Source organism: Calypte anna, chromosome 7 (genome assembly GCF_003957555.1).
Source record: "Calypte anna isolate BGI_N300 chromosome 7, bCalAnn1_v1.p, whole genome shotgun sequence".
NCBI classification, from domain to species: domain Eukaryota; kingdom Metazoa; phylum Chordata; class Aves; order Apodiformes; family Trochilidae; genus Calypte; species Calypte anna.
In genome coordinates this window covers 32,974,233-32,998,928 of record NC_044253.1, presented here as the reverse complement: position 1 = coordinate 32,998,928, position 24,696 = coordinate 32,974,233, and the positions used below count along the sequence as shown (strand labels likewise).

The 24,696-nt window shown below is 46.3% G+C and overlaps 1 protein-coding gene across 2 annotated transcripts in view; it reads left to right on the top strand.

Annotated features, from left to right (window-relative positions):
* The window catches only part of TMEFF2 (transmembrane protein with EGF like and two follistatin like domains 2), a 124,452-nt gene extending 119,018 nt beyond the window's left edge, over positions 1–5,434 (top strand). The window contains exons 10-11 of one of the 2 annotated variants that reach the window (XM_030454357.1): positions 4,845–4,931; positions 5,338–5,434. In XM_030454357.1, the coding sequence (XP_030310217.1) occupies positions 4,845–4,931; positions 5,338–5,434 (184 nt within the window). Of the gene's footprint in view, positions 1–4,844; positions 5,233–5,337 lie in introns of those variants that run through there. The other variant, XM_030454358.1, reaches the window with a different exon arrangement.
* Positions 5,435–24,696: the final 19,262 nt, after the last annotated feature.

The following is a 24,696-nucleotide window of genomic DNA, read 5'->3' as shown; positions in this document are numbered from 1 at the left end:
AAATAGAGACTTTTGTTTTTCCTCCTCTGTGCACTGATTATAGAGATTTCTGCTGTGACACTGCTGATAACAAATGCTATTTAATTCCCCAACAAACAGAAGATATCCTCTGGTCCAGCAAGTCAGCTGCTTTATGCTGCAGCTTTATTATTATAACTTCCATCTTAATCAAACTTAGGTGGGTGCCTGCAGCAAATGAAGTTCCCTGTTTTGTATTCCAGAGCTTGGACAAATATTGTTCATATAAATAAGGGGAATATAAATGCAGCAGCTGGATCAACACTTAATAAAAATAATCATATCTCCATCTGGTTTCCTCAAGGGCCCATTCCCTTAGTCCTAATTAGGCAAAGCATGCAAACTTTTAAGCCTGTTTGCAATCCCATTGATTAAATGATTTCATTAGGCTTGCAACCATGTTCCAAGGTACTGTTCATGTTTTAAGGGCTACACTAAATGGTGGCAGTACAAGCCATGTATCAGTTGGTTTGGTTTTCGTTTTTCTTTACTGAAAAGAAAGGATTGGTTTGAATGGGAACTGGTTCAGAACAAGAGGGGTGCATCCAATCCTTCCCCTCCTACACCTCCTGCTCCTGTTCCTCAGTGAACTCTGTCTCTGAGAGGGCTTGGGGTAAGGTCTGAACTTCACAAGGTTAAATTCACTCAGGTAGCAACACTGATAAATCGTTCCTTTAGAAATAAATTTCTTTTAAAAAAAATAAATAAATTAAAGCCCAGTATCATATACCTCTGTGGAAAATAAAGTCTCCAATATATCTCAGTCCCTGTCTTCCACTGTTGGGCTGGAAGACAAGTGTAGCATTTATTTCTTGAAAAGGCACAAAAAATATAATAACTTAAGTCCTCTGGCCTAAAGGCATAAACCAAAACCATCTAATGAACCATAGCTGCTACTTTTTTGGCTGAGCTGAGCTCAGCAACTAAATGGTAAATACTGAACAAGGTAGCAGACTGCATTGTGCTGCTTTTCCCAGCACTTATTCCAACAACCAAAACTGCAGTGTGCAGGGAGGAAAAGAAGATGGTGCAGTAACTGCTAATGGAGAGAATGCTTTGTTTCATTTTGTTTTGTCACCTTGATGCAGGGTGCTTTATCCTGAGGAGGGAAGACAGTGTGCTCAGGGTGAGCTGGGGCTGTAATGCAAATTACCCACCCCACTGTTTTCATACAGAGCTGCTACCTTTCCCCACACACTTTGTAGCCAAGATAATTTATGATCTTTTGACTTTTTTTTCCTGTAATGCATGTAATTACTGCAGAGCATCCTCCATCCCAGCATAATGAGTGGAGATACATTTGCAAAAGTGTACTCTTAAGTGGCCTAAGAGAAAAATCCACATGACAGGAGAGCATTGTGGCAGTATGTGCATAAGTAATTCTCTTTTTGAAGTCATCTGCTTTGGAGAACCTGAGTGTACTGGTTTGAACTCCACACCCTGAACTCTTGAAAGTGCTAAAACCACCCTACCAGACTGCTGGGAGAGAGGAGGGAAACTTCACTTATTCAGAGGCCACCACAGCCTCACCTAATTTTGCCAAATTAGCTTGGTGCACTCTGTCCAAACCCTGCATTTGAGCTTTCAAGACTTAACTGCTGTGAATCTTTTAGCTGTTGTTACTCTTGCTGCTCTTAAAATCCTACCTGTACAGTGGTACAAATCTCTGGGGGGCTCCTCCAGTGCTGGAAGGCTCTGTCTGAGCCATTCCTGGGCACTTTTAGGGCCCTTGTTGCAGAGATATTTGAATCTGGATAAATCAGCTCTGCTGCTGACAAGGGTGCTCTGCCCTCCTGCCCTGCCCTTGGCTCCTGGGCACTTGTTTCTGCCAACACTTTTGTGCCACTATTAGCATTCCTGTAGTCACACAACAGATCTGGTCAGGGGGCAGATTCTGCTGAGAACTCAGCCAACAGGATGTATTTGAATGAATTTGTTTTTAAGCTGCTTGACTCCTTGATGAGGTTGGCTGCTTGGTTGCCCATCACTCTGGGGAGGAGGACAGGGGAGCAGAGGCCCAGAGGTATGGAGGTGGAGCAGTGAGGCACAGCCCCTGCACCCAAGGACATGTAGCTCAGAGGTAAGGCAAAAGAGGAGCAATGATAAAAGTGAAGGAGGATGGTACATAATATAGGTAAAGCCTAGTGTCATAATGATTCTCAGCAGTTTTCTTTACAGCTTTGCATTTGTAGTGCTTCCCTAATGTTTAGGCACAGCAGTCTTATTTATGTGAAGAAATAACTTGATTAAAAATGAATGCATAATGTGTTCTACCTGCTATGAATCACCTCGTGAGTAACTCAAGCTTGTGAGCAAGCTTCAATGGAGGGAGGGCAGGCAGCCTGTGCTCCAGTACCAGGATTACATGGAGAAAACTGCTGCGTTCACAAAGGAAAGGATCCCCCACGCAGAGCACTACAAAGAGCTTTTGATTAAAGAGTTAAGGACCAAGGAAACAACTGTCATTCAATTTTAGCAGATGATTAAGTCTAAAAAGCTGGTTAAATGCTGACGCCCCTCTTAGGAAATCCAGATGCACTTGAGACACAAGCTAGCTGTAACTGTGGGCATTTTAGGTTAAAAGATGCTTTTTCATCATCTTAATTGGAGTAATCTCTACCTCTGAATCGATACCTCTTGACCTTGGACTGAGGGACCCTGTAGGTACTGTCAGTGCCAGTTTTGGAAAAGTGCCTGTGAGATGCTCATCTCCCTGCTCCCATCTGGAGCAGTCGTGTCCATCCCATTCTCTGGGATGTATGGCTGCATCCCCTGGGATTGCTGACCACCCTGCTCATCCCTCAGCCCCTGGTACCTCCACATTTCTTACAAAAACCAGTCCAGTTGTGCCTGCTCTGGCTTCCCACCCTGCTGCCCCAAGGCAAAGCAGGGCTGTAAATCTTCATGGGACTGGGGAGGAACCCCTGGTCACTTGGGGAGCAGTGCTGTCTGTCACACTGCTGTGACACTGCCAGGTCCTGCTGAACGGGCAGCAGAGGCCACCTGGGGGATGGCCAGGGCTTGGGAATCAGGGAATCAGCAGCTGAGGGAATCAGCCCCGTGCTTGCTCACAGTGGCTGCCTGGGAAAAGTTTGGGAGCCTTTTTAGGAACTGGCTGTGAATAATGAGTTTGTCATGAGGTCACAAACCAGCTGCAGTAGTTTCAGAATGAAAGTTCTGCCGTGACCTCTGAGAGCACAGGAGACACTCGGGCTCATTTTTCCAGGAGCAGTGGGAGCAGCTTCCTGCACTGCTTCCAAGAAAGGAATGAGAGAAGATATAGAAATATAGAAATATATAGAGGAGAGCCATGCAGTTTCTCATGAGGGGGTGGTCCCGTTGGCTTAAAAAAGTGAAACAAGTCGGGACAATCTGACCCATATTTTGTAAGACACTTATATAATTGTATTCAGCAGTCTGAAATGCTTCATCCATTCCTACACTCTTTTTTAGCCTGGTGTCACAAAGCTGTGGCCTCACTCCCATCCCATGGGGAGGGGAAATGCCCTTTGATTTGGAGGCATCAGTAAAGATATATTTCACTCTGTTTTGCTGGGAGCTATTTGACACAGAGCTGAAAACAACTGCCTTGAGGTCTCGCTGAGTTCTCCCCTGGGCTTAACCCATAGGGTTTTACAAGGTGCTACCAAAAGCCTCCCTGAAACACAACAAAACAAAACAAGTTAACCCAATACAAAGGGTCTGTTGGTTGGGGTTTTTTTCATATCAGTGGGGTCTGGAGCATTACAGAGCTTTCTATCATGCCACTCCAAGTGGGTGTTTCAGTCTTTCATGCAGAGGGCAGAAAGGGTAAAAAGTCTCATGGGTCTTCAGGTGCAGAAAGAGGACAAATGCCTGGCTGGATGAGGAACAGCTCCTTCCTCCTCCTGTGCAAAATGTTAACCAGGTCACCCTGGCTGAAGAGGCATTTTTATTGCTGGTGGTTTGTAGTTCACCAGTTTCCTACTGGTACTACAAAAAGTGCAAAAAAGTGTCAGCATTTTGAGAGGGTCTTGGTCACCCTCCTGTGGTTCTGCTCATGTAGCAATTCTTGCTGTAACCCCCTTGGCTTTCCTACAGCCTTCACCTGGGGCTAAACTTCTCTGTACTTTCTGGCCAAGAGTGCCTTTCCCAGGAGGAAACCAGAACCACTTCCTAGCAGCCCCCACGGGTGGGAGTGCCATAGGTAAATGGTGGGAATGTGCCCTTGCTGAGGAGCCCCGTGAGGTCCTGAGGCAGAAGAAATTTGCTTTTGCCACCATCCAGAAGAAAATAAGCTTCAGGGCTTGGCAGACTGATGGCTTTCCACATGAAGCCAAGCAGCCACGTGAGGAGCACAGCACAGTGCAGGCACCCCTGACTATAGGAGCTGCTGGCCAATGGGCCATGGAGATTTAAAGGGGCCTGTAGACACTTAGCTCCCCAAAAACACAGCCCCCCCAGACAGCCCCACTTTGTAAATAGTTCACAGACCTGGGACATGGAGCAGATGAGCACCCTGAACCTCCCACCTGCACCTCAGCAGGGATAAATCCATTATTTAAAGGTGAGAGGTACAGCCTGGGGCTGTCCCAGTGCAGCAGAGTCACCACTGCTCACCAGGAAGGAGCAGGAATCTTACTATTTCCCTTGCCATATTTTTGTTTACAGGATGTTTTATGGATTTGCTTGTTTTTTGGGTTTTTTTTGTTGCCATTAGCCAGACCACTTGGTTTCACTGAAGAGGAAACCTGCCCAGGGTCAGAGGTTCCCTCTCTCTCCCTTCCTTCCCCTTCTGCCCGGGCACCTTGTGACAAACTCTGTATTCTCCCAACTTTCTTTTCCAGGAAATGTCCCAGGAGCAACAGAATCCACAGACAGAAGCAAAACACAGGGCACTACAGTTCAGACAACACGACAAGAGCATCGACAAGGTTAATTTAAAGAGAGCATGTTTCCACAATGGCAAAACTAACTGCAGAGAGCTTGGACTACAAAATCCAGTATTATAGACAAAAGATTAAGACGAGATCTACACATGTTGCCTTGCATTTGTGGTAAATCTACACCAATGAGAACATGTACTACAGCTATATTTGATTATGTATGGATATATTTGAAATAGTATACATTGTCTTGATGTTTTTCTGTAATGTAAATAAACTATTTATATCACACAATATAGTTTTTTCTTTTTCATGTATTTGTTATATATAATAAATACTCAGTGATGAGAAAAAAATTGCCTTTCTTAAATTTGCTGTATCTCATAGCTGTATAGTCTCGGGATGTTGTATGTGGTCACTAACAAATCTCTTCTTTTTTTTTTTCTTTTTCCAGTTCTAGTGGCAATTTTGAGTCTACTGAACTCAGTAGTAGGGTTTTGAGTTGGTCCAGGATCAGCGACAATTATGGATGTGGGAAAGGTGAAGAATAATTTAACCTACATTGAGGAGGGATAAAATATTTCAGATCCGGAGTCAACTACATTTCATCAGCCTTCTTCTCCCTTACCATCTCTCTTTACTCTCCCATAGCTTAGGAAGCCTTTGCCTTCTAAATTAAATTCTAACCGAAGGGGAAATGGAAATTCTCAGTAACTGTGATGGGAGTGTCGAGGGTAGTGTTTCCATCTGGGAGGGAATTAGGTGTCTGTCAAGGTGAACCCTACAAGAACACTGCAGGATCTCCAGCTCTGGTCACTGGAGTGAGTGAAAATTGCTTCTTACTGTTGATTGAAAATTATTAGGTTTAAAAAAGTTAATAATGTAATAACAGCTGAAATGCCAGCACCATTGGTACCTCGTGAACATGCTGATATAATTTATTTTTGCAAAGAGAAGGTGAAAAACCACTCAGAAAATACCTTATGAATAACTTTATCGGTGACCCTGCTCCATTAAATGTAATGAAGTCAAATGTTGACTATACCTCAAGAAAATAAGGGCATGTGTTTTTTTTGTCACATCCACATGATGGACAAGATGCAAAGTTATTTCCAGGGGAGCTGAAACTCTCTAAAAACACCTTCTTTTGAGGAGCCAATATTGCTCCAGTTTGTGCTATGAATTTTGAAGATGGCAGAGTGAAACTGAAGGGCAGAGTGTGGTAACTCCACTCCTGCTCAGTAACATACATTCAACTGACTGATTAACAACACAACTGTGAAGTAAAATGCCCTTGTAAATGGTATTTATTGTGCTGCTCCTTTGCAAAGAAGAGACTTTGCCTGGACAGACAGGACCCAGCAGAAGGAGCCAGGTGCCATCACCACCCAAACTACTGCCTCTGGGTCCCAGTCAGAGCTGGGGTTACCCAGGATGATGGCTCATGAGTGTGTTTCCATTTCCTGCTTCAGCATCCAGCCCATCACTCACAGCAGTCACCACCCCCACCAGTGACAGGCCACCCAGTCTGGTCTCCAGACATAGGTGATGAGACACTTCTCTTCCAACACAGCTTTTGGTCACCCTCTTCCCTCCCTCTCTCCCAACCCTGCTTTAAAGTGAATCCATTGCATGATGTTCACACGGTCTCAGTTTTTTTTGTTTGGTTTTTTTTTTTTTTTTGTCTCGTTGCGGGTTTCTTGGCTTTTGAAAGGTAATAAAAGGTGATTGGCAAGAGATGCTTCCAAGAGATGCACCTGGTCTGTGCTGATTGAGGGCAGGGGGGAGCGTGGGGCTTTCAGAGGACTGCAGGGACCTTCTGCCTCCCAGAGCTGTGGGTTGGGGTGAGGAAGGGGGGGCTGTACAGCCACTCCTTGCTCCTCAGCCCCTGTCCCTGCTCTCCAGCGCTCCAGACTTCTTATCAAATCAAGATTGATGCTGCAGGGTAGAAGTCCGCAGCAGAGAGCTGCCAGGGGTGATCCTGTCCCACTGGGATACTTCCATGCTCAAACCTACTATAAATGATTCCTCTTTGGCCCAGCTGAGGTGGTTTGGTTGGGGTTTTTTTTAGGTCCCTCATGGGTTTTGTCTCCCACACACAGACTCCTTTGGGGTGGGGTACTCCACAGAGGGGCCCCCAGGGACAGCTCTGCAGGTTTGATGGCACAAGATCCCTTTTTCTGCAAGCCCTGTTAAGTGAACTGATCCCAAGGTGGCATCACAGCTCCCCTCTTCCCACCTCTCCCTCTGCTAAACCCACTACAGTGATGGCAACAAACACACACTCACTCACACACACCCCCAAGCCCCAGCTCTTTGTGCTTTCAGGGTGAGGTGTTGTCTCAACAACTGTCAGAAGCACAGATGATTTTTTTTTTTTAATCTGAATCCAAACCTCAGTTCCCCACCACCACCACTGGGACTATCAGATCCAGACTGTTGATTTCCATCCCTTCCATTAGACACAAAAAAACCTCAAATGTTAGCACATGCAGCCCTGTAGCTATAGCAGTAAACCTAAATTAATATAAATAAAGAAAGAAAGGCGAGGGTTGGCCTGGCCTAAAATACCATAGCATTGCTTAGAAGTGAAAACAGGAGCTCAACACACTAACTCCAAACTTCCCAGAGTTACTGGCCCTGTTCTTACTGTTTAACACTACATCTAATCCCCTGCCAGCCCCTGGCTGTGAGATGTTGTTAGCTGCAGCTGTCACCAGGCCTTCACACCTCCCAAAACAAGGCCAGTGTTTAAGTACCTGCTGCAGAGCAGAGGGCAGAGAGGGGAAAATGATTTCAGTTTCAGTGCAGGGAGGGCAGGTCCTGCCTCTTCGAGCCTTTCAGACTTAACCCACACCATGCTGGTACAGGCACACTGGCTGAGGATGAATGTAGGTAAATGGAGATTTCTACACAAAACATTTGCATAATTTGTACTAAAGCAAGGGGACGTGGATTTGGGGTTGCTTTTTCCTTTCTGAAGGGGCTGGAAAGCAGATTTGTTAGTGCCAAACACTGAGCAGAACTCAAGATGTTAAAAAAAAATAAAATAAATCGTTGTGCAGTTTACCTTCAGGAAAGGCAGAGGAAAGATTGTGTTCATGAGGAGCTGGGCAGGTGAAGGGGTGGGTGGGGATGATCCCAGGTGTGGGGGCAGAGCCCATCTCCTCCACCTGGAGCCAGCTGGAGGGGTGCCCTGAAGGACCCACTCTGCTTCCATGCCTCACCACCACCATGCTGGGCTTTCAGATAAGCTCAGAGCAGCTGTTCATTGCCATTCCCTATCACACAATGATGTAGAGAACTTATAATTGCAAAAATATTACCATTAATAAAAGGAGGTGGGGCATCCTGTGCCGGCTGCTGGCACCCTCTGTGTGCTGAGGAGCCACAAGTCCTTTCTCTGAGGCTGGTGAAACCCTGGCTCAGGTTGCCCAGAGCATCTGTGGCTGCCCCATCCTTGGCAGGCCAGGCCAGGCCAGGTTGGATGGGGCTTGGAAAAACTGGTTTGCTGGGAGGAGTCCCTGCCCATGGCAGCAGGGCTGGATCTGCATGAGCTTTAAAGACCCTTCCAACCAAAACCAGGCTGGGATTTTATAATCACCTCCAATGAAAAGCCCCTTGGGCAGTTTTTTTCCTTGCTGCTGTAGCCATCGGGGTCTCACCTCCCTGGGCAATGCCAGTTCAGCTTTGGAGAGGTGCAGAGGGGCTGTGTCCTGAGGGCAGGGACATCTGCTTGTCTGTCTGTCTGTCTCTCTGTCCCACACACAGGTTAACTGAGGGGGTGGGTGGCCCTGGGTGCTATGTATGGCAGCCTCCTGAGTTTTTTTTTTGTTTGTTTTGGTTTTGGGTTTTTTTGCAGAAGCAGCTCTCAAAAAGCCTCATCTTCAAAGAGCTCTCTCCAGCTTCTTTGAAAACAAAATGATTAAAGGCTATCTTGCCTCTCATCCAACATCAGACACATCTCACACTGCAGCCTTGCTTTCACCCCTCATTACCCACCCAGCTTTCCCACAGCTCCCTGCTTGTGGCAGGATGGAAGTTCCAGCCCCCAATTAAAACCAAAGTTCATTAGTGCACACTAGAAGTAGACACTGTGCCTCAGCCAGGCCTGCCCTTTTTTTTTTTTTTTTTTTTAAATATACATGTTTTAACTGGCTGGTTGCAAAGTTATTTCCAGCCTCCAAGGTTTTGGGAGGCAGCTGGGGGTGGGGATGGCCACAGGTGGAGGTGCTGGGCCCTGATTCCCCTCCTGGATAATCAGGAACTTCAGCTGGGCTTAAAGGGAGGTAGAGATACACTGGCCATTAAGATAAGGTCTTAAGACCCTTTTCTAAAATAATAACTTATTCATAATTCTCAACCTGGCTGACTGAACCTACTAAATTTTGCTCTTTGACATGGGTGTTAAAAAAAAACCCAAAAAGCACCTCATTTTTTTTCTCTGCACCCTGCCAGTGCCACCAAAGCAGCCCCTGCCCTCACCCTTGTGCAGGAGAGGCAGGGAGGGGACAGAAAAAGGCAAGGGGGACAAGCACAGCCACCCCCTGCCTCTGCCAGCACTCAGGCTGACACCTTGCCTTCGAGTGCTTTTCATCTTAGGTGGGCTTAGTTTATTTTAGTTTCAGTTTAATTAACAGTTTTGTCACAGCGGGAGGGCTGTTGAAAACAAATACGCATTTAAAGAAAGAAAAAAAAAAAACAAGTAGGATTTTAGTCAATTTTTCTTCTTTTTTTTTTTTTTCCCTGCCAGATTGAACACGAGCCACAAAGCAGCAAAATATTCTGCAGTTTCACCCAGCAGCCACCAAGCTGCATAATAAAAAAATAATAAAAAAAACCCCACAACAAATCCTAGACCCCACAAAAACCAAACCAACCACATGTGAGGAATCTGCTCTATGGTCCTAACTAGGTGGCATCAGCCACAGGTTTGTAAGTGAAACGTTTTGCACAGCTTAGGAGGAGCAGACCCCAGGAAGGGGCCTTGATTCCAGCCCCTCTCCTATGGGAGTTTCCCTGGGCCCTGGCTGTCCCTTCCCAGGGGTCAGGGTGGTCTCATCCGAAGCCCTAGATGTGATCGTGACCACTGCCACTCTGCAGCTGGCTCTGCTGGGGTCACCTATCACTGCCCCATGGGAAATAAAACCCATTGGGAGGTAAAAAATGTTCAGAAATAGTAACAAAGTTGGTGTGAGAGAGGCTTTAAAAGGGACTGGCTTTCCACGGGGTCACTCAGGAATGAAGTGTAATTATTGGGGGTAAAATCCTGCTTCTAAATACAAATGAGGGTGACAGAGCCTCCCCTGGCTGGGAAGTGGGGCAGAAGTGGGTGTCACTGCCAGGAGCTTCCAGCAGAAAGGTGAGGAAGAAATGTTTCGTGTGACCTGAATTAACAGCTACAGAAAGTGTTTCCTGAATGCTTTACATTTGCAAATAAAAAGGATCTTGTTTAATGGCTAATAAAAATTACTCCTCCTCCTCCCAGGGCATGGAGCAGTTGCAGGCTGGGCTGGAGGGACCAGCTACAAGGCACAAGAGAGGATGAAACAGAGTATTTTGAAGATGAAACAGAGTATTTTGTGGGTTTTGGTTTTGTTGGGTTTTTTTTTAATCTTGGGGACTATATCTATACCAGCATTTGAAAGTTAATTTGTAATATATGTTGCTTCTGTCACAGAAGAGCAGCACATGTGAGGGGCCAGGACACTGTCAGCTCCTGACACCCCCACAAACACTTCTGCAGCTGAGAAGAACCCAGATGAGAGGGTGTGTGGGTCTCTGTACATGTTTATATGTATATATATATAAATAAATAATAAAATACATATATATATATATGTGTGTGTGCCTTTTTGTAGTGATAGATAAATAAAGATACACTTAGGTACACTTCTATATGCCTATATACATCTATATGTGTCAAATATACACACACAAATGTAAAAATTTATATATAAATATAAATATATATATATATATTTGTGTGCCAGATGCTGTACAGGAGCTCAAGGTGACTGCCTTGGACCACACTTTGGTTGCTTTAAAGCCATCCAGGTTCATCCCAGAAAAGCTTTGCCCTGCTCCCAGCAGCACCGCCAGCTCCCTAACAAAAAAAATTAAAGCTGCCTTCCCAGCTTCCTGATAGCTCTACAACCTCCCTCTGAAAGCAGGGCTGATATTTCAAATTTTTTTCCCCTTGTTTTCTTTTTGTGACATGCCATGTAGAGGCTCATGGTCACTAATAGTTTTCTAAGAAATAAAGTCTATGAAAGTAATTGTTGGAAACAAGCAGCGATGGCAAATGCTTGCTGAGTGGTTGCCATAGTGCAGGAGCACAATTTGAGATTTAATATCATTACTAATGATATTTACTTGGCCTGCAGGAGGGAGGGAGCATTGTGCTCCCTAAATGTCATTTGACTGCTAATATGTCAGCAGGGAGGAACCTGCCCTGACCCAGGGCACCACTGCCCCCAGGACACTGATGCTGCTGGTGTCCCCCCAGAGGCCATGCCCACATCTGGCAGGCATGTGGCCCCCCCCCCAAAAAAAAATCCCAAATCTCTGCAAAACACAATCCATCCTTACAGCCACAGTGTGGGGACTCATCTCCTCCCTGCTACCCCTGGAACAGCACTGCCCAGCTCCCAAAGAATCCCCCATCCTCTATTTAGTGATCTTTTCCAACTAACTGCTTGAATTTAGGCTTCCTCCCTGCCTGGGTTTGGGTTTTGGTTTTTTTGGGGGGGGCGGGGGGAGAGACCCTGGGGCTGCAGAGGGAGCTTCCTAAAGGCTATTTAGGGTGCCCTGAGGTCCCTGTGCATGTGGGACCATCAGGGCAGAATCATTGTTACCTCATGGTTCTTATCACTCCCAGTCATTTTCTCAGCCTTATGTCTCACATCCAGATGTCAGCCCATCAATCTCTGAAATTTCTGTGATGCCAACCCAAAACTGCTCTGCAGACTGACAAGTCCAAGCCCTGCTTCACATGGTACAGGAGCAGAACGTTCACACAGTACTAAACACACAGATATGTTTTTAAATTACAAGGCAAGCAAAGCAAAGGGTCAGATTTGGATAAAAATGAATTGTGCAGTGGATAACACAGACAACAGATGAAAGAAGATACCATTTTAGTATAAGTGTTCCATCATTATTAATTCATTTGGTGCTCTTTATGATAATACCAATCATTTGGAATTCATTTGGTGTTTATGTATATGTTGCTCGACTCCTGCAGAAATTCCAAAGTAATTCAGCATTAATGTGCTATTAAAAATTGTTACCAGCCACTACTTTCATTACCACACCAGCACAGACTAATCTTTCTTCTCTCATTCTCTAAATTCAAATTTCAGTGTCTATTTTCCTTTTTATCTTTATTAGGGTTTTAAAATGTAATGCTTCTATTTAAAAATTCTCCTTATGCTCCACGAGTGTTGTCTTTTTTTTTTTTTCTTTTCCTGACAGCATCATAACCATGCAAATAAAGGAGGGGGTTGATAGTGATTTTTTTATTTTCTTACTGGTGTTTGACTGAGAAACAACCAAAAAGTTTTCAGCTGCTCATTTCCCAGAGTGAAGTTACCAACCTGGTGTATATGTTTGCAGCAGATGAAACCCAAGGTGCATGAAATACCATCTGTACCCCCCAAAAAGGGCCAGACCACACTGAATCAGACTCACCCCATCAGTGAAGCATCCCTCTGCTGCCAGCTGGGGAATGGTGGGATGGGGGCTGCAGCTGTGGTCCAAGCTCTGGCAAGAGAGGGGGGGAAAAAAAGAAAAGCTGTATGTAACATTAATAAAATAAATAAATAAAAAGCCCTAGGAGATCAAATGCAGAAACCTTGCATTAAAAGAGCATTAATTAGGTTTTCATAGTCAAGGACTTGGAGATTAGAAAATGCCAGATTGCTGGGAGTCTGGAAAAAATTACTGAAAAAAAAGGAATACAAAAGCTGAGCTCTGTTCCTAGCTGTGTCTCTCTCATTGTGCAGCCCCCTAATTCCAGGCTCCCACCCTGTTTTTTCCCTGGACACCCACAGGATAATGGCACATGGGGGCAGAGCAAAGTTTGTGCTGGGCAACTCTCAGCAACTGGAGTCCTTGACCCTGCCACCAAATAATGACACTTTTAGTGCTGCTGCTTAGCAAATATTATTTGTTTGAAGTTACAGACCACAACACCTATGGGTATGTGAGGAATTTATGGTGTGTCCTACCCAGACCAGGTCAGCCAGCCACCAATCTCCCTTTTTCCCAGATCCCCCCTCCACAATTATCTCCTTGCCTAAACACTCCCTCACCAGCAGGGAAAGTGAAATCCCACACAAGTGGTTCTTACCTGGTGTTCTGTAGCCCAGAGAAAGTGGAAAATACAAGACAGAAGTGGCCAGCAGTCCCTTCAAACACACACCTCGTGGAAAGGGTGGCTGAAGTGCCCCAAGCCCCAGCAGGGTCAGGTGCCAGGGGAACACAGGTGGAAGAAGAGAAAGGAGGATGGACAATAAATTAATAAATACCTCCAGCTGGTAGAGGGCAAGGAGCCAGCACCCAATTGGCTGCTGGCCATGGAGAGAGGAGATGCCACCCCCACCCCCCCACCCTGCTGGGGCTCAGAAGAAAGCCCTTTGCAGGGGACTTTTCCACTTAATAAAAATCCTGGGAAGAATATGAATGCTTACAGGATCCTGGCAGCTCTTACTTGTCTGTCATGTCTTTAAGGATTGCCATTAAGTTGCAAACGTGACAGAGATTAAAGAGTTTATTAATGTTATTAGAGAGATGAGATAAAATGCTATGCTGTACAGGGTCTCTCTCCCTCTCTCACTATTTAATGAAAACATTTTCATCACTTTCTGAATCTATTATACCAAATATTAATTCCAGGAGTCCTAAGATGATTTTATTTTAATTAGAAAAGATGTAGCAACCACCTGAAAGTAATACAATTAAGATACCTTGCCAGGGTTCCCCTTCTCCCTGCTGCCAGCAGATCAGGGTCTCTCCAGCAGTTCTGCTGTGGCACAGGGAGCCCTGGGTCAACAAAGGGAAATCCTACAACATGGCAGGACCACCCTGCTGGTCCCTCCTGGTGTCCCCCAGGAGCCAGCAGCACTGGCCTGCCAATGGTTCTGTGCCTCTCCAAAAGCCACCATGTCCTCCAAAGTTACCCACTGCATCCACAGGCTGCAGTCCCCAGGGAGCAGGAGAGGGCTGGGAGCACCTTCTGTAAGTGAAGGAGATGAAGCGGATTCCCTGTTGGTCAGGAAAAGCAAGGGAAGGATTGAAACAAAATAAAAAAGAAGGGGAAAAAAGGAGGTTTGTGATGGGCTGTGAAAGGACTGTACTCAGCCCTGGTGAGGCCACAGCTTGAGTCCTGTGTCCAGTTCTGGGCCCCTCAGCTCAGGAAGGATATCAAGGTCCTGGAGCAGGTCCAAAGGAGGGCAACTGGGCTGGTGAAGGGACTCGAGCACAGACCCTATGAGGAGAGGCTGAGGGAGCTGGGGGTGTTGAGGCTGGAGAAGAGGAGGCTCAGGGGAGACCTCATCACTCTCTACAACTCCCTGAAAGGAGGTTGGAGCCGGGGGGGGGTTGGGCTCTTTTCCCAGGCAACTCTCAGCAAGACAAGAGGGCAGGGTCTCAAGTTGTGCCAGGGGAGGTTTAGGTTGGAGATTAGAAAGAATTTCTTTCTGGAGAGGGTGATCAGCCATTGGAATGGGCTGCCCAGGGAAGCAGTGGATTCTCCGTGTCTGGAGATATTTCAAAAGAGACTGGATGTGGCACTCAGTGCCATGGGCTGGGAACTGCAGCGGGAGTGGATCAAGGGTTGGACTTGATGATCCCTGAGGTCCCTTCCAACCCAGCCAATTCTATGACTCTATGATTCTATTCTATGATTTTCTGCAAGGCCATGGCAACTATTCACAAAACCAGAAGAAAATAACCAGCCCAAGTCCCTTCTTGGTGGGGCTCCTTTGACTCAGTACACCATGGCTGAGTTTGACTCCATGCTTAGGGCAGATCCAGTGTTTGATGCTGAAGACTGAAATCTTGCTCACTGCTAGGCAGAGCCCAAACAGTTACACTTTTATTTGTGAGCCTCCCCTTTCAGCTATACATACTTCCTAGTGGCATTTGCCACGCAGGCAGCTCACAGATGCTCTGTCTTTTAAACTTTGCAACTAACCCGATTTAATTTGTTAATTTATTCTCTAACCTGATTCACTCTTAATTTATTTTGGTGAGTAAGATATCCCAAGCTTTAAGTTCCAATTAATTAAAGGGGAGGGCTTAATGTCTTTGTTCCACAATATCTTCATGCCACACTCTATGCCATTTTAACACCATGCTCAGGCATTTCCAAAGTTTATTGCCATTAGCTGATGTAAATCCATACAGCTGCAAATTAATTGCACGCACACAAAAAATTACTCTTCACAAATGTACCTTTAAGAGGGGAATATTGGCTATAGCAATCATATTTGTTGCTTAGCAACAGCCATAGCATCACTTAAGGGAGGTTCATCCTAAAGAGCAACGTAACACCCAGGGATGCGGCGGGCCCCTGCACTGCTCAGCCCAGGGGTGAGAGCTGGAGATTTGTTGATTTTCCTTTTTTTTTTTTTAGGGTGGGAGGGGGAAGGTGAGCATTGTCTGATTTTAGGTAGCTTAAAACCAACACACTAATCCTTAGCTATTAAACTGATTTTATGCAGCTTGGTGCTCTGTTCCAACTCCGAACAGGAAAGCCAACGCAAAGCAAGGTGAGGACAAACAACAGCTCAGGCTGTGACTCTGCTGCTGCCAGCTCAGCAGTTTGCACCCAAAACTTCTTAAAAATGTACACTTAGTTTCCTGCAATCAGACCGAGATGAGAAAAGGGAAAAATCAGATTATGTAAAGACCATCCTGAGGGTATCCTGAGGTTGTTCCAGTCTTCCTGCAGCCTGGGGAAGGCCCTGTTCTTGCCACCTCCCGACACCACCACCAATGATCCGTCTGTCCATCCCTCTTTCCATCCCTCTGGGCCTCCTCCAAGCCTGCCCAGAAGCTCCCAGATGTGAGACTCCCTCCCACCTCACCCCTCTGTCCTTTGCCAGCCCTGGGTGCCAAAAAAGAAAAATGGCAAGTGAATATTCCAACTGCATCCTGTTGGTGGCTCGTGGCTCGGGCCCAGGCTTTAAAACCATGATGCCAGATCTGTAGGTGCTGCTAATTCACAAAAGATGAGTGCAGGGTTTGCAATCAAGGCAAAAATTAGCAACTCAGCCAGTGGAGAGGGTGAACATGCCAACCAGCACTGCCAGCAACCTTGATTCTGTTTTTGGCAAAGCTGGCTGGGTTGGCAAACACAATGGTAATGAGATGAACTGAAATACCAGGCAACAGCCCTGCTCTTTGAAGCAATTATCCTCCTGGGTAACAAGGAACAAGATAAAAAGGGTTTTTAGAGCTGTTGTGTGGATGCACGGGGAGCATTACCTGCATTCCTGAAGTCAACCCTCAATTTGCAAGCTCAGGTGTGCCCAGGGAGAGGGCAGGAAAGCCCCAGCAGTGGGTACAGAGCTAGAGCATCAGGGCAAGGAGAGGAGCCCTGCAAGGACCAGTGCTGAACCTTTACTGCTCCTGAGAGGCATCTGTCCTGGCAGCCACAACACACCCTGTGTGCTGTGCCCTGGAAATACTGACCACTTCTGTGAGGTTTGGGGAAGAAAAGCTCTATTTGAGGCAAAAACCCTGTGTTTTCCTCCTGAGCAGCAAATTGTCCCTTTTAGTGCAGAACCAACCAAGGTGAAAGTGTTATTACAAAGGAGAGCTAGAAGAGAGGAGTGGCTGAATCCAGAACAAAATGCAAAACAGGGGAAACAAATGTAAAAAAGATCTATAAAAGTTTTAATGGGTCCTTTCAGATGTGGAGTGGCATTTTAATGTGACGTTTCAAATTATTTCTTTTTGGGGGGCTGTGTTGTGTTTTGTTTCGCTTTGTTTTTTCCCTTGCAGGCACACCATTAATCTGAGGGGCTTTTGCTGCCTGCAGAGGAATAACACTTCAAAGCAGGCACCTACCAAGCTGCCTGCTGGTGGGCAAGGCACAGCCTGGGCTGGAAAAAGTCAGGGGCTGGGAGTAGCTGGCTCCATTCCCTTCTCCCTAGAGCCAGGGTGATGCCCAAGGAGCAGGGAGATGGAAGACAGAGGCTTCCTCAGCATTGCACACAGCAAGGGGAGCTCCATCCTAGCAGGATGTTCCCCCAAACCCCATGGGGTGGGTTTGGCAAAGAGGAATGGAGAAGATGGAGCCTTGTCCATCTCCCACTGCTTACAAATGCAGGTTTATACAGTGAGGAAGCCTTAACTACAAGTGTCTCCCGTGCTTTTCTTATGCTATGCACCTACTTCCATGATTTAACTCCTGTCTATGAATTTCCAACACAGTAAAAGCCTCAAACTGTGTGCTTAAAAATCTTTGCCCTGTTGCTGACCTTTCCGAAGAAGCCCAGGAACAGCCATTTTCTCTTGCTGATGCAGATGCAGAAAATTCTTAACTAAATCCTAACTGAAAGCCAGAAAATGAGATAAGCAGGCTAATCCTTCAGCCCGTCAGACCCCGAGCTCCCTTGGACTGCAGGTCAAGTCCTTGCTCTGCAGACCAGCTCAGCACTTTGTTCCTCTCTCTCTTGACTGTGTTGATGCCTGCTGGGCAGCAAAGCCTCCTCACTTTCCTAAAGAGAGAAACTTTTTGCTGCTGTTGGCTAGCTGGTGTTGATGGCACAGGGAGCTGGTCTCTGGCTGGAAGTTCAGGTGGTGGGTTTCCATAGAATCCTTGAATGGTTTGGGTTGGGAGGGACCCCCATGAGGGTCATATAGTCCAAGCCCCTTGCCATGGGCAGGGACACCTTCCACTAGACCAGGTTGCTGTGAGCCACACTCAACCTGCCCTTCAACACTTCCAGGTACTGGGGCTTCTACCACCTCTCTGGGGAACCTGTTCCAGTGTGTCACCACCCTCACACTAAAGAGTTTCTTCCTATTTTTCTTCCTTATCTTTTAGGGCAACTGGGCTGGTGAAAGGACTCAAGCACAGACCCTATGAGGTGAGACTGAGGGAGCTGGGGGTGTTGAGGCTGGAGAAGAGGAGGCTCAGGGGAGACCTCATCACTCTCTACAACTCCCTGAAAGGAGGTTGGAGCCAGGGGGGGGTTGGGCTCTTTTCCCAGGCAACTCTCAGCAAGACAAGAGGGCACGGTCTCAAGTTGTGCCAGGGGAGGTTTAGGTTGGAGATTAGAAAGAATTTCTTTCTGGAGAGGGTGATCAGACATTGGAATGGGCTGCCCAGGGAAGTAGTGGATTCTCCGTGTCTGGAGATATTTCAAAAGAGACTGGATGTGGCACTGAGTGCCATGGGCTGGGAACTGCAGTGGGAGTGGATCAAGGGTTGGACTTGGTGATCTCTGAGGTCCCTTCCAACCCAGCCAGTTCTATGATTCTATTCTATGATTCTATGGTGTTTCAGCACCTTCACTGTTAAAAAATTTCTTAATATCTAGTCTAAATCTGCTCCTGTTCACTTTAAAACCATTACCCCTTGTCCTACTGCTACAGGCCCTCCAAAAAAGTTTGTCCCCATCTTCCTGATAGGCTTTTTTCAGGCACTGGAAGGTGATCTAAGGTCCCCAGAGCCTTTTCTTCTCCAAGCTGAACAACCCCAACTCCCTCAACCTGTCTCCATAGGAGAGGTGCTCTAGTTTTTTGTGTATTTGCTAGGTTTTGGCTACATAATGCCTGCTCCTCCTCAAAATCCTAATTCTCCCTGGCAATATGTGATGCTACTCAGCCAGGAATAGCAGTATCTTTTAGGGATGAGTCTGTGTTAGTTAATAAGGGCAAATAGTTTGGAAATTAGCAGCACTGTATATGCAGAAAGTATTGCTTTTGATGCCTTCAGAGACTTTCCTCTGGTTAAGAGGAAATTAAAAAGAAAAGAAATGGGAGTAATTTTATCCAGAAAGCTGCAGCATTGCTTTCGACTGAATTTGCTCTGCTTTCTCTAGCAGGGGTCTGGAAAACCAGTACAGGGGAGAAAATAAAATCCCAGCCACTCCTTCCTTAAGCAAGCAGCAACAAACTCATTAAGAGCAGCGACTGCAGGCGAGGGTGCCCCGGTTGCACCAGCTGCTTGGTGTGGCAGAGCCCTGCTGGGAGCCCCAGTTTTATGCTGACAGAGCTGGCCTGGCTGGCAGGGGGGTTATTCAGAGGAATTGGGGACACTGGGGCTGTCACAGTGACACAGACCCCACCTCTATTAGAAAACCAGTGCTGGTGGTTGTTGCAGATGGAGCCCACCCAGAAGAGCAGCATGGTGAGGGAGGTGAGGGTGCTGGATCTTCCCATTTCGGGGACACCAAACCCTGTCCCCTACACCACCAAAGGCTGGAGGTCTTCAATCACCCCTTTCCTATTTATTTCACCCTCTGCTCCCTGGTGATTCTCCCCATCCCTTCAGGAAGCATTAAAACCACAAGAAGAAAGTAGTAAAGACTACTAAGCTGGTTGAAAGTAACCTCAAGGTAAATTTTGTCCCCTTGTTATTCAGGCTTGTGCAGGGACAGCTCCCCATCTCTCCCCATCTCTCCCCATCCCTTCAGGAAGCATTAAAACCACAAGAAGAAAGTAGTTAAGACTACTAAGCTGGTTGAAAGTAACCTCAATGAATTAAGCTTAAGGTGAATAAGGTGAATCATTGAGGTGAATAAGGTGAATTTTGCCCCCTTGTTATTCAGGCTGGTGCAGGACAGCTCTTGCTGAGTCTGCCCATCACCACCACCATCATCATCATCACCCATCATCACCTCTGCAGAAACACGCAATTGCTTGGTTTTCCTGTGCTGCACTTGCCAGAGCCCAGCCCGAACCTGAAGAACAGCTTGGCACAAGCTTGGAAGACAAATGGGCAGCCTTAGTTTGGAGTCATCTACAACCCATGATTGAGAAGCTGACAGCTCCTGTTGTGCTGGAGGGGTAAGACTGAAGGACAAAAAACAAGCCCGTGCCCCAAGAGTGAAGAGGACATGTCAGAAGAAGAGGGGTGACAACTGGGACACGCTGCTCAGAGTGGTACCTGGGGTTGGGGTCATGCCTGCAGGACAACCTGATGAGTTGTCCCTGCTCTCCTCAAAGCTGGGAGTCCTCAGGAGGCAATAACACAAGGTGTACAGATCTGTTGTTACAACACTATTACTTTCTAAATGCATTTGCTCTACCAAATGGCACTTAAAAGCCTGGCTACAAATCACCAGTGTCATTTCTCCCCCAGGGACCTGCATTGCTTCATCCTGACACACGTCACCTGCTGAGGCAGCCACAGCTGCTCTGCCAGAGGCTACAGGAGAACACAGGAACCCCCACCAGGACAGACCAAAGGTCCAACCAGCAAAGTGACTGCGGTCAATAGCAGAGGGTAAGAATGTTTGCTCCCTCACTAGGGTGCCCCTGATGAACACTTTGCTGCTGCTGGCCTGCAGCAGCCACTCGCAGGCTTTACTGCACCAGGGAAAAGCAGACTGAGGAATTTGGGGAGGGCAGACACTGTGCAGAATGCCCCACTGCTGCTCTGAGCTGGAACAAGTGCAGGGACTTTGTCTTTCACCCCCTCTTCAGCCTCCCTCCCATCCCCTCCTGACTTCTGCTCACCTGTAAGCAGGGATTCACTAGAGCTGAAACTTCTCCCTTCTGTTCCTGCTGCTCCTGCCAACAGTTCTCCTGCTTGTCCCTGTCTGATTAGTTCAAATTTCAGATACAAGTGTCTGCCTAAAGTCCTTCCCAATCCTCCCTGCTTGCACACTTCCAGCCTGCCCTCCATCAAGGACAGCTGTGAAGTCACTTGGCAGTGTGTCTTCACAAGTGTTGGTGCATGCTTGTTCAGGATTAAAATTGGTCCATATTAATGTTGCCAGAATTAGTACTTGAATAAAGGATGCAAAACCCAGAATACTATGAAATGCTAAGAGGTCTCAAAAACAGGAGTTCAGCAGCACAGCTGAAGTGCTTCCAACCCTCTCCTACCAAAAATAGAAAGAGAGTGAAGGAACCTCTTGACCATGTCCTTATCTCACCCTTGTGAGAACTATGGAAGCCAGAGGGTTGGTGGAGCTCTGTGTGCTTCCCACACCAGACAAGAACATTAAAGGACGCTCAGTGGATGATGCAGGATGTATCTGTGCATTGCCTGGTGCATAGGTGCCTTGGGTTACCTTAGCAGAGCTGCACAAATATCCATCCATATCAACAGGATTGCCTAGAATCAGTGGAGATGTGTAAAAGAAGATATCCATAGGCCATATCCAGCAGAATTTGGGGACACTGAATAACCTCTGATGACAGCTATGACTGGGCTGGTTGACTGGTGAAGCCCTGATATATTTGATTAATACTTCTGATGACAAAACAAAACCCCTGGATCCAGAGATACATACTTAGAAAAAGGTTTTGGTGTTTTTCTAAAAACTTCAGCTTCTTACCTTGAATTTTCCTGGAAGGTCACACACAATAGATTTTAGACATCCATCCTTAACCTAGGAAGTCTCTCTTTATAGCCAAAGGAGAGAGTTCTTTAAAATGCTGTTAAAATTAGGCTCTGAAAAGCCTCTGCAGATGACCATCATTGTTGACAAAGTATCAAAGAACACCAGCTATCACTTCCAGCACTGCTGATGGTGGGACCTCTCCTCCCACTGTGTTTGTAAATTCCCAAGTTTTAATGCACCTGGAAAGCCTGCCAAAAGGTGTTGAAGTGACACTGGTAATATGCTTTCTGATAGAGATGTACAAAGCAACAGACAAAAACACAGAGATCAGAAACCAACTAATCCTGAAAAGCCATTTTTTTACAGGAGAGCCAGAGGAAAGAGAGAGGGGAGAAAGATAACCACAGTGTGAATGATACCAGAGAGAAGGTTCTGGGAGGTGTGGAATTAACCTTTTCCTAATTAACCATGAGTTGTGAGGTGAAGGAAATCAGCCAGTCAAGAGCAATTTCAGTGAGACAGGTATTTCAACACTCAAAACACTCAGGCTGAGATTTAAAAGCAGGAGAGGAGGAAGAGAAGCAGCTGGTGTCAGGAGAAGGGGGTGAGATGGGCTGTGAAAACCCCTCCCCAGCACACCCCCCAGCTCTGGAAGGACCACACTGCTGGCCAGGATGGTGGGGGAGATTTCATTACAGGATGTCAGCCTGCAGGATGATGATGCTCAGCAAAAGCTTTCTAAACAGGGCTATTTGAAAGGCAATTATATTTTTTGCAAGAGGAAAATTATTCAGGAAGTTGGACTTCAAAAGACTTCTTTAACCTCCTACAACCTGACATTTCACAAGCTCCTACATTCAGCTCTTAATTCTTTAAATATTACCATATTTAGTAGCTGGAGAAGATGGGGAAATATTGGCTGAAGGTCTTTGGGGGAGAAAGTGGGCTTCTTTTCTTTTCAGTCTGGATCTTAACTTCTCATATCACCCAGCAACTCACTGCTTACCTCCTGCGTCATCCTCATGACAAACACCCTGAGTGCAATTTAGCCAGAGGTTTTTTTTCTTTCTTTTTTTTTTTCTTAAACACCACATCCTTTTTATTAACACCCACCTCTTACATCTCAAGATGGAGAGCTCTCCTGGGGGCAGGATTCTCACAAATGCAGATATGGCAAATGCTGTGGAGAGGATTCAGGTGGAAAGCAACACAATGCTCTGCTCTGTCTGCCTGGACCTCTTGAACCTCACTACAGCTCAGAAGGTGAAGTGCTGCTGTCTGGCCCATAATCCTGAATCTGGGAAAATAAAGAGCTTTATTGCATCCTGCTTCTTTAGATTGGGATACCCTGAATTAAGTGCTACTGCACTACACACAATTGTGGAACCAATGTGGTGATGGACAGGAGGAAAATGAGGGTAGAAAGAGAGATGTATTTTAAAGCAGAATTAGCTTGCTTTTTTTCTCCTTATGCTTCCCATTCAGCAGGGTGTTGTCCAGGAGAAAATATTTTCCAGAGCCTCTTAAATCATTTTTTTTTTCCTCACAAGTCAGCTGAAGAAGCCAGCATTTCCATTCATACCAGTTCTTGGAGTTGCATGTAGCTAGTTTACAGCAGCCAGCTTTTTTTTTTCTTTTTTTTTTTTCTATTCTGTGCATGAGGGATGAAAGATAAATATCATCAAGAGTAACTCCACAGCTTTTTGCTTGCCTTAGCCCACTGGGGTATCCTCAGATGCCTAGAGATAATTCACAACCAAACCAAGCCACTGTAGCACTGTAAAGCAACATGCTGCAAAAAAGCTGCCATGATGCCTAGTGCTAGGAAACAGAGCAGACTTACCAGTGAAGCTCTGAGGTTGGGCAAACATGGTTAGCAGCCAGGAACCAGGCTGTTTTTTGTTCTTTTAAATGTTCTGCTTTTTAGGATGCACTTTACTAAAGCACAGGATAACTGAACATTTTGTTGTTGTTGTTGTTGTTGTCAACCCTGGAGGCTTTATAAAAGGGAATTTATCTGGAGGAAAAAACCTGAAAATCCTGATGCTTCAATCAAAGCTTTGCCCTTCTGTGCTCTTACCTGCTCCCATTCTGAATTGGATTTGTGGGTACTGCTCCTGGCAAGCAACAGAGAAGCTGGAAAGCAAGATTCTGTGGAGAAAGCAAGCTGGGAGAAAGAGCCCGCAACCATTCTTTCATCTATCTGCAATGCTGTCAGAAGACTTTGAGGGGAAAATGTTTGCTTTGGGGTTTTTTTCGGGGGGATGATGTCTCTTTAGCAATAACTAACAAAAAAATCCTATGCTGAGGAAAACTCTAAGCTACAGGAGATGTCCATGTACTCCTCCTGTGCCTAAATATGAGCTTTCCTCACCCTCCCCTTCTAAGGGATGAAGAGCAGAGGAGATGAATCCCCTGACACAGGGGAAGCCATGGGACCTGGAGAGCTTACTCCCCCTGCATCACTCAGCAGGGAATAGGTGGAGTGGCCACAGATCTAGCTTCCATTTTTTTTTTTTTTTTTGTGGAAGGAGCACCATGTAGGTATGCAACTGGGATGAGAGCCAGTTGAAAAGAAATGGCACAGCAGCTGGGGATGGGATGGAGCCTTACACATCTGGGTCACTGCTTCACATCCATCTCAGCTGCATACCAGAGACAAAGTCATCACTCTTGGATGGTTCCTTGGTGACTGACACAAAATGGCTCTGCAGGTCCAGACCAGTTTGTAGTGCACTGGTCTACTCCTTAGAGCAGCCCAGATGACAGTGAATAATTGATCTTGGTGTTGGCAGAGTGAGCAGAGATCCCAGGGCTGATCTTGAGAATGGCATCCAAATTTGATGCACAGCAAGAGGCCAGACTGGAAGAAGGCTATCCCACCAGCTTCCCTGCCACCCCACTACTGCATCCACTCAGAGGACAGAAAACTGTTCCACCATCTTGTTCAAGCACATTTGACACCTGGTGCAACTGTTCCACCTTCCTTTCTCACAGCAGAAGTAACCTTCATGTGGCTGCAACCTTGAATTGTTGTTACTGCCTGAGAGATCTCCAGAAATCCTGGCAACACAGCCTGTGGGCAGAGTCAGGCCTTAGTACTCAGAGATCCAGGAACCAAAATAAAATAAAAATAAAATATAATCAAATTCTGTAAAAAAAGGAAAACCAAATCTCTGCAGGGAAAACCACAGACTCACTTCACAGCTGCAGCAGCCCCTCACTGCCTGGAGAGCAGGGATTGGGAAGCTCTCTCAGGCAGCAGCTGGAGGAAGCTCCAG